General features: G+C 34.4%; 1 protein-coding gene across 6 annotated transcripts in view; it reads left to right on the top strand.

Moving 5' to 3' along the window:
• The window catches only part of LOC105248646 (glutamate receptor ionotropic, kainate 2), a 252,433-nt gene that overhangs the window by 235,685 nt on the left and 6,475 nt on the right, over positions 1 to 10,273 (top strand). For 3 of the 6 annotated variants that reach the window (XM_025411845.1, XM_025411843.1, XM_025411844.1), the window contains 7 exons: positions 1,493 to 1,784; positions 2,341 to 2,479; positions 3,748 to 3,885; positions 4,710 to 4,847; positions 6,002 to 6,200; positions 7,857 to 8,088; positions 9,459 to 9,574. In XM_025411845.1, the coding sequence (XP_025267630.1) occupies positions 1,493 to 1,784; positions 2,341 to 2,479; positions 3,748 to 3,885; positions 4,710 to 4,847; positions 6,002 to 6,200; positions 7,857 to 8,088; positions 9,459 to 9,574 (1,254 nt within the window). The remainder of the gene's footprint in view (positions 1 to 1,492; positions 1,785 to 2,340; positions 2,480 to 3,747; positions 3,886 to 4,709; positions 4,848 to 6,001; positions 6,201 to 7,856; positions 8,089 to 9,458; positions 9,575 to 10,273) is intronic. The other 3 variants (XM_025411848.1, XM_025411847.1, XM_025411846.1) reach the window with 2 other exon arrangements.

The raw sequence follows: 10,273 nt of genomic DNA, 5'->3' as shown, positions 1-10,273 counted from the left end.
ATTCTCATAAAAAACTTTGACATTTCTTCAATCAATGTATCGGGAGCAAAATCCGCAGCTAAACGAATCATTGATCAAGAACATGTCCTACAAATATGAATCATCAAAATATTCCCCGAGATTTGTATTAGATATTAGGAGAGAATTTTCTAATTCAGTGCAAATTAATTAACTATATATCATTAATTATTACGTTTCTACTGAAAATAAGAAATTAGAAAATTAAAATAAGAGAAATTTAGAAATAAATATAAAATTTCATTGCATAGCTATAGTGCAAGAATTTAAAATGATCAAAAAAATTTTAGTTTTAAGCATATTAATGATTCGAAGACAATAAAATTGTATTTCTTTTTTGCAAACTTTTCCGATTTTGAATATTAAATATTTTAGCGTTCATGTTTCAAAATTCAGATTTGTAAATAAAATGCACTTATAGTCAACTAATATTAAATAACTCTTGATATATTATTGGAAAAACATTTTTAATAAAATATTTTTCCAAATTAATATATCAAGAGCTATTTCTTCAATCAATGTATGAGGAAGCAAAATCCGCAGCTAAACGAATCATTGATAAGAACATGTCCTACAAATATGAATCACAAAATATTCCCCGAGATTTGTATCAAATATTAGGAGAGAATTTTCTAATGCAGTGCAAATTGATTAACTATATATCATTAATTATTACGTTTCTATTGAAAATAAGAAATTAGAAAATTAAAATAAGAGAAATTTAGAAATAAATATAAAATTTCATTGCATAGCTATAGTGCAAGAATTTAAAATGATCAAAAAAATTTTAGTTTTAAGCATATTAATGATTCGAAGACAATAAAATTGTATTTCTTTTTTGCAAACTTTTCCGATTTTGAATATTAAATATTTTAGCGTTCATGTTTCAAAATTCAGATTTGTAAATAAAATGCACTTATAGTCAACTAATATTAAATAGCTCTTGATGTATTATTGGAAAAATGTTTTTAATAAAATTCTTTAATTTTTAATATGAAAAACTTTAATTTAAAAATTCTCATCAAGACAAGACATTCTCTAAGTATGATATGAATTTTATAAAATTTCTCGTACTTTTCATCAAAAAATAAAGAAATTAATAATTTTCATTTGAATATAAATAACATGTAATTTATATTAAAACAAACTGTATACCTTTCAAGAAACATTTATTTTCTACGGACCCTACATATTATCTAGATTCGATTCATCCCAGTATTATAAGAAACTTTAATACACAGAGAGGCTATCGTGAACAATGTACAGTCTATATGCAATATATTCAATCTTGATATTCATATATGAGCGTCGTCGAGATTATTTCTGCAGATATTATAACTCCACTCGCGGGCTCGAGAGCTTCGCTGTCAAGAGTTATCGTCGATAAACTCGGCCGCTCGTATCGGTAAACGTGCAGCATCCTTTCAGATGCATATGCGCAACACACTGTTGACGGCAGCTCATTATCTCGCAGAGTGCGCCGTACTGCATGCGGAAGGACTCGAGCGAGAAACTCACCGGAAATGCGCAATTCGAAGGCTACAGCGTCGACTTGATTTACGAGATATCGCGGCTGCTTGGATTCAATTATACGTTCCGGCTTGTGCCGGACGGACATTACGGCTCGTACAGTAAGCAGACGAAGGAGTGGGATGGGATGATGAAGGAGCTGCTTGATCAAAAGGCCGATCTCGCGATCGCCGATCTCACCATCACGTACGATCGGGAACAGGCTGTCGACTTTACCACGCCGTTCATGCCTCTAGGTAAGAGTTAACGCTATCGCATTGTGCAGTAAATGCCGCTGCATTTCCATGACATCCATAAATGCGTTATAAGATACGCAAAAAATATGCCGTCTCATGCGTGAATTATAGTGTTGAATATTATGCGAGATGATATTATTTTTTTAATGCCATTTTTATGCAACGGTAAATTTCTTGAGCGCAATACTAGTAAAAATGATAGAAATGATAGACACGCGTGCAATCTACTGCAAATTATTATTATCGAAAATGGATTATTGCATTTAAAAAAGTAATGTAAAATATTAGGAATGATTAATATGAAAAATGATAAAGATCTAAAGCAAAGATACGACGCGTATGATGGTCTTTGCCTTGCGTATCTCCGAAATAATTTTGCAAGCGCAATTTCGCGGACCATTATGTGCTCTCGTAAGCCGTGTGTGGCCGTAAAGAAAACCGGAATAAATCTCACGAGTAATTACACTACGGTCCACTGTGTCTACACATCAATGCATCCTCTCTGCTTGTAATCTGCGCCGTGGCCAAGCATAAAACGCGAATTTTGAATTTTCAGGGATCAGCATACTTTACCGCAAACCCATAAAGCAACCGCCGAATTTGTTCTCGTTCCTCAGTCCTCTTAGCCTCGATGTTTGGATCTACATGGCGACGGCTTATCTCGGGGTCTCTGTGCTCCTCTTTATACTCGCCAGGCAAGTGAAACCACTTTAAATTCCTCCGACATAATGTCGTGATACTATTTTGGAAACTCGACCCTCCATTTAATCGATGTAAACTTTGTGCATCATTTACTATCTACGCTGCAACGATAAATTAAGTGCGAGGGAATGTGTGAAGGGAAATGTTTTCATGATTTTTAAGGATGTTTTGCACCTATTTTCAAAATATTGAGAATTTAGGAAAAATTGTACAGAATGTCCTTACATGTGTTTAGAATTTTCAGTACAATTTTTAAATCGATATGAAGCTGAAATTTGCACAAGTTACTCCTCGATGATTCTGTTAGACGAATCGTTCACGTGATAAACAAAATGCCTATTGTCAAAAATGAAGCTTTACTAGACATTTTCTTTCTTGCATTATAAAGAAACTTATAAACAATTTGGGAGAGATATCGTAATTTTATAATCTTAATGCATTATATATTTTGTATTAATTTAATATTAATTAAGAATGTTTTGTACCTATTTTCAAAATATTGAGAATTTAATGAAAATTGTACAGAATGTCCTTACATATGTTTAGAATCTTCAGTTCAATTTTCAAATCGATTCACTAAAGCGTTCACGAGTTATAAGGATTTTAATTTTTACCGAATTAATTATTAAATATAATTAATTGAATATAATTAATTAAATATAATCCAATGAAGTTAGCCATGTATCTGTCACAAGGCAAAATTCTCTGCCAAAAGTTAATCATTTCGATTAACAAAATTCGGAATATTTCAGTAAAAACGCAATAAACATTAAAAAATACATCTCTGCACTGTAGCTAAGATCAAATTGCAATATTCCACACAATTTCTCATCACTCAAAATACACCAAAAGTGGATATATTCGTCAATATTGACTTTCAGCTACTTTTTACTGAGATTGTACACACAAAACATCCTTAAAGATTGAATTGACTTATATCGATATTAATATCGTTTCTCTTATAGCTTTTATAAATATAAATAAATTAGAAACTTTACTGTCTTTTAAATTGAAATTAGCAATATACAACATAATTCTTTCTATCGTTTCTCATACATGGTACTAGCTATTTATACAAATTACGTATGAGCTGAACAAATGTCTCTTCAAGAATGATCACGATATCCATCATATGTATCAAGATGAATTTACCATAAAATGGACGAATCTTGGGACGAATCAAATTTTTAAAATAGAGTTTTAACAACAAACGTGCTTGGATATCATTGGATCAGAGCGTTTTTGGAATAATTGAGTTTAGATTCACGCCGTACGAATGGTACAACCCGCATCCGTGCAACAAAAATCCGGATCGCCTGGAGAATCGCTTCAAGCTCCTTAACTGCTTGTGGTTCACCATTGGCTCCCTAATGCGGCAGGGTTGTGACATTCTGCCCAAGTAAGCTTTCTTTCACGCATCAAGATAATAATCTTCATGCGCGCAAAGTATCAACAGATGTGCTCGTCGCATTCGTTGCATGTTACACTGCTGATTATCCCTCAGTAAAATTTAATCATCATTGCTTTTGTCGTCCGTAAATTATAGGAGCGATTGGCCGCTAAGAAATACAGATAACTTGATCAATCGCTAAATGAAAATGAAGTGGGATGCTAAAATTGAGTAACTTTACTTGTACTCAAAGAAGGGAGGAATCCAGAAACAAAATAAAATATTATTTATGTAAAATGTTGTACGCATTTTTAACTGAAAATCAAAGAAGAACATTGTTTCTTTAATTAACATATACGTATTACCTGATACAATTAATTAATTCTTATTAATTAAACAGTTTCATGCATAGTCAAGTGATAAGATTGAGACCGAGGAAATAAAACAGTGATTTTCTGTCATGGAAAAAAATTAAATTTTCTCTTATCGAGCAAAAAAATGAAAGTGCCACAGAATAATTCTTCATGATATTATTATTATTTTATAAATAATATGAATTATACATGTATTGTTTCTTACATATTATTATATTTTCATACATAATTTATATATTTCATATATTTATTCACGCGTGTTGCGCATTTCTCATGGAAAAATCATACGGTGTACTACTTGACTTAGCAAATAATATAATCTCAATTGGCTGATTTGGGCGCGAGGCACAATAATTCCATGGATTTATCGCGCCATTTCAGGATGACAACGATAATACGTAGACAGAGATGCACGTTTTGACATCTAATCTGAGACCTTCCCCTTTCACCTGTCCGCAGGTTCAGCCCTTACGAGTGGGAGAACTCCCATCCGTGCAACGGGCAGTCGGAGGTCCTCGAGAACGAGTTCACCCTACTGAACTCGCTCTGGTTCACCATAGGCTCGCTCATGCAGCAAGGCTCCGATATAGCTCCGAAGTAAGTTATCGAAGCAAGCAGTATATATAAAAGTCAAGTACGATAATGTAGGATCCGTCTTGGTATCCCTGTCGGCCAGATTGCGTAAAATCAACAACAGCAATCGTAACAACGAACGTAAGACGCGTTGCGTTAGATTACGCGGATAGTTAGAAAAATCGCTCGAACCGTGCTATATCGTAGGCTTGCTGCAGCCGATTGTATGCCAAGTATGCCGGAAAATGTGGGAATTAGTAGCAGGAATGTATTCCTTAACGGCTTTTGTCGACTCCCGCCTCTAATGAAAATTTAATCGATGGCTTAATTACGGAGCTATTTAATTAAAAGGTTATGGCAAATTAAGCGTTGCAGTGATGTAACGAAGTAACAAAACTTTACTCTCTAATTAATTTCAAGCAAGCACCTTCCCTTCGATAAAGAATTAACATGATACTGAATTAGCGAGATGTTTAATATTCGAAATTAAGAAGAAAGTAAAATATGATCTCCAAATTACGATCTTAAAATTCTCTTAAAAAAAGCATCTCTCCGCGCTATAAATTTCCGGTGAACGAAATGAATCGGAGGAATGCTCCGTCTGCCTCTGGACGTCGAAGTGCATGAAATCGCCCAGCATGCGCTACCAGCTTGGAATGCCGTCACCCAGTAACGTTAGTAGTTTCCAATAATTGCACGTATTCGTTATACATGACATAATTGCGTTTATGTACACGCACCAATTGTCAATGTGTAAAATAATTCGCCCGCATACGTTCCGTGCATACACATATCCATACACGTATGCGTTTGCCAACTCCCGCATTTGCCATTTAATGGCAAACGCGAATCGCTTAACTGCACAACGGATTACACCCGCGCGACGTATACAGCTAGCTCGTTACATAAAACGAAGTTGAACCTCCGCACGGTCCATTACCTCGTGGAAGGCGCGAAGTTACTCTCGAAAACTTTGGCGAACGGCAGGTGCCATTGATTCCTTTTTCCGCGACTCCGTATTTTCACGACACGCCCTCCGCTTTATCGAATACGCGGTTCTACAAACGAGACGTTTGTACGGGCTATTTTGCGCGCAATTTCGGACAACGAGCTTTTGATTCGAAAGCGCTTGAAAGCTGAAGGGAAATGGATATGCACTCTTTGATCTTTTATCGCAGGGCCGTGTCAACTCGCATGGTCGCAGGCATGTGGTGGTTCTTCACGTTGATCATGATCTCCTCTTATACGGCTAATCTCGCGGCTTTCCTCACCGTTGAGAGGATGGATTCTCCAATCGAGAGCGCCGAGGATCTCGCTAAGCAGACAAAGATCAAGTACGGCGCTCTCAAAGGCGGCAGCACGGCAGCCTTCTTCAGGGTGAGCTTACGCATAATTTTATATCATATATTTATGTGCATTATTTCTAAAATGTAGACTGCAATATTCACGGCGCGATTATATAGAATAATATTTAGAATTTATTTACAAATGTGCAACATTAAGGATGTTTTGTACCTATTTTCAAAATATTGAGAATTTAATGAAAATTGTACAGAATGTCCTTACATATGTTTAGAATCTTCGGTACAATTTTTCAATCGATTCACTAAAGCGTTCACAAGTTATAAGGATTTTAATTTGCACCGAATTAACATGTGATTCTTATGGGAAATGTATAACCACGTCGATTCAAATGACAAAAACACATGGAAATAATATTCAGAATTTATTTAAAATTTGCAAAAGTTTAGATACAGAGAAAATATTTGGTCAAATAATAATAAATTTAAAAGTTAGCCATGTATCTGTCACAAGGCGAAATTCTCTGCAAAACTTAATCATTTCGATTAGGGATGTTTTGTATAACCACGTCGATTCAAATGACAAAAACACATGGAAATAATATTCAGAATTTGTTTAAAATTTGCAAAAGTTTAGATACAGAGGAAATATTTGGTCAAATAATATTATACAAGTACTAACTGGTTAAAAAGATATTAAATATAATATATAAATGTAAATATAATATTAAATATAAATATTTAAGGAAGTTAGCTATGTATCTGTCACAAGGCAAAATTCTCTGCCAAAAGTTAATCATTTCGATTAAGGATGTTTTGTACCTATTTTCAAAATATTGAGAATTTAAAATTGTACAGAATGCCCTTACATATGTTTAGAATCTTCAGTACAATTTTTAAATCGAATCACTAAAGTTCACAAGTTATAAGGATTTTAATTTGCACCGAATTAACATGTGTTCTTATGGGAAACGTATAACCACATCGATTCAAATGACACAAACACATGGAAATAATATTCAGAATTTGTTTAAAATTTGCAAAAAATTAGATATAGAAGAAATATTTAGTCAAATAATATTATACAAGTACTAATTGGTTAAAAAGATATTAAATATAATTTAATCAAGTTAGCCATGTATCTGTCATAAGGGCGAAATTCTCTGCCAAAAGTTAATCATTTCGATTCACAAAATTCGGAATATTTCAGTAAAAACGCAATAAATATTAAAAAAATACATCTCTGCACTGTAGCTAATTGTAAGATCAAATTGTAATATTCCACGCAATTTCTCATACTCAAAATACACCAAAAGTGGATATTCGTCTAGTATTGATTTTCAGTACATACGAAACATCCTTAAATACGCTACACATATAAATCGAATATTGTACAATAAAGTGATAAAATAGTTACAAAAGAAATTGCGAGCTATTGGAGAATAGGGGCAGATTAGCGTATTGTTATCTGAAATCTCGCTGTTGAGTTGAATTTGCTGTAACGGACTAAGAATCTCCAATCAAGCCAACAGCGAAACCGCAGGCTGCGACCGAGAATATTCCTCTATTAATTTGAGAAAGCGCACGCGATGCGTACAATTAGTTACGAGAGATGCGCCAATATCTATGCCGAAGTAAGGCATGCCTACTTCGGGGTTAACCGATTTCCACTCCGACGTTCCATCGTTTAACGGCACGCATACTCAACCACGAAATTCTCGGCGTGATCTAGGATTCCAATTTCTCGACGTACCAACGCATGTGGTCCTTCATGGACTCGGCGAAGCCGACGGTATTTACGTCGAGCAACGTTGAGGGTGTGGATCGAGTGATCAAGGGGAAAGGCAGTTACGCATTCCTGATGGAATCCACCTCCATCGAATACGTAATCGAGAGAACCTGCGACCTCACTCAAGTCGGTGGTCTCTTAGACTCAAAAGGATACGGCATAGCCATGCCACCAAGTAAGTGCTAATAGAAACACCATGTACATGTATATGTGAAGATGTGCAGTAAATTCATATAAGACTTGAGCGTGCTCTTTGATGGAAATCATAAAAATACGCAGGAAAAAAAGCTTCATGAAATTTAGATTAGTTTAATATAATATAATTTTTAATATAATTTTGACATCATTAATAACTTATGAATTTATTTTACTTCTATCTCTTAGATTAAAACAGATTTAAAATAAAGGAGAAAAATATTTCTTTATTAATTATTTCTCATGCTTATTTAATAAATATTTTGATTCATCAATTTGTCGATATTGTCGAATAATTGCTCAGACGAAAAACTTAACACTTCAACTGCAAAGATATATTAATCATCATTCCTATTAATCACGTGTAATCCAGATATTATGATACGTCTCATGAAAATTATAAAATTTTCTTCTATTAAATACAAAAGGTGCTGATTAATTTTTTTAAATTATATTTTGACAATTCATGCATCTGATAAACTCAAATATGTTCTGATAATTATTTCTGCAATCAAAATATAAATCACATTTTATGACTCAAGTAAAGCATTAAGTTTTATAAACGAAAAATTGTTATCATTTTTATCACATTAATATAATAATTTATTAATATGTTCCTCATTAAAATATGTATTAAATATCAGTTTACTTGGCACTTAAATATGTATTATAATTTTTCATCATATTATTTTATGACTCGTATTGGCTTGCATTTTTTTACGAATATTTTATAACTCGTATTGGCTTGCATTTTTTTACGAATATTTTCCTACAGAAATCTATAAAATCGCGATTTAATATAATTTAGTATAAGAAATATAATTCGACTAAATATTTTTGAAACTACGATGTCTCAATAATGTCAATCCCTAAAAGAGAGTAGCGGATATAGTTTTGAATAATGGTTTTGAAGAGAAAAAAAAGTGGTTGATCGATATCACATTGAAGTGCTTACATTGGTCTATCTGCGAGTAAAAGAGAAATCCTCACTTAATTAAAATTTCTCCCTCATGCAAATGAAATTCTGATAGAAAATGCGAATCGTTCCCTCGGCGAATCGAGAGATCGCGCGAGCGCGCGTTAGTCAGTTTATCCTTTATGCTCGCCCCCCCGAGAAATCGAATGAAATCGTATCGCCGGTCGTCTTGCTGATCTCGCGACTGCGCGAAAATACCGGTCGATAGAGAATGCCGCTATGAAGGAAGCGATCGCGCGCGGAATTGCAGGCAAAACGTTGGCGCGAGGGAACGATTGGCGCAACGGTACTTCCGAAAGTTTCGCGAAAGTACGATGCTACGAGACGATAAAAGCAGTGGGGGGAAGTTCCTCAAAACGACCTTGGAACTTCAGACTCACCATACAGAACAGCCATAAACGGGGCCATCCTGAAGCTCCAGGAGGAAGGGAAGCTTCACGTGCTAAAAACGCGCTGGTGGAAGGAGAAGCGAGGTGGCGGATCCTGCAGGGTGAGTGGATACATATTAGGCGAAAATATACTCACTTTTAACTGTCTTATAATAAAAAATGAAAAATTTGTAATAAAAAAAATGTTAATCTAATTCAAGTTTTTTACTGTAAAAAATAGTCTAGAGATTATTTAGAAAAAGAAAAAATTCTAAAATCTATGTAAAATGTAATAAAAAGAGGAACGACAGTCTTCATCGTGATTTCGACAAAATAATCTATATATACTGGATGCATACAGTATATTTATTATAATTAAAAAACAATTTAATAACAGGTCTCTATTTACATCACAGAAATTTATTATCATTCGACGCATTTTATATAGAATCTTTGCGTCTATTTCAATTAACTATTTTTTGAAAGCACTTTATTTAAAAAAAAACGGCAGTTAAGAAATAAATTGTGCGAATTTGTTTTTAACTTTCGTGTCTCTTTCCTTATTTTTTTTCACGCAAAATCTTCTGGTGCGCTAGTGCAGTCAAGAAGCGTTCGAAATTCTTGCGTCAGACTCCAGTAACTCCCCTCATCTGTCAGGGAAAGGTTACTGGGGGTTGAGACGGCACGCGAAGAAGACTATTTCGCGAATTCGCGAAATCGAGGCTTCGCCGAGCATGCGATCACCGTTGCGCGCACTGCTATTTCTCTCGCGTAGCTACGCCGATAAATTCTCCTGATAATTCGGCTCCTCCTTCCTTCCA

This window comes from Camponotus floridanus, unplaced genomic scaffold (assembly GCF_003227725.1).
Source record: "Camponotus floridanus strain SB8 unplaced genomic scaffold, Cflo_v7.5 scaffold44, whole genome shotgun sequence".
NCBI lineage: Eukaryota > Metazoa > Arthropoda > Insecta > Hymenoptera > Formicidae > Camponotus > Camponotus floridanus.
Note: the sequence above shows the minus strand (reverse complement) of the source record. Positions and strands in the feature narration are given on the sequence as shown.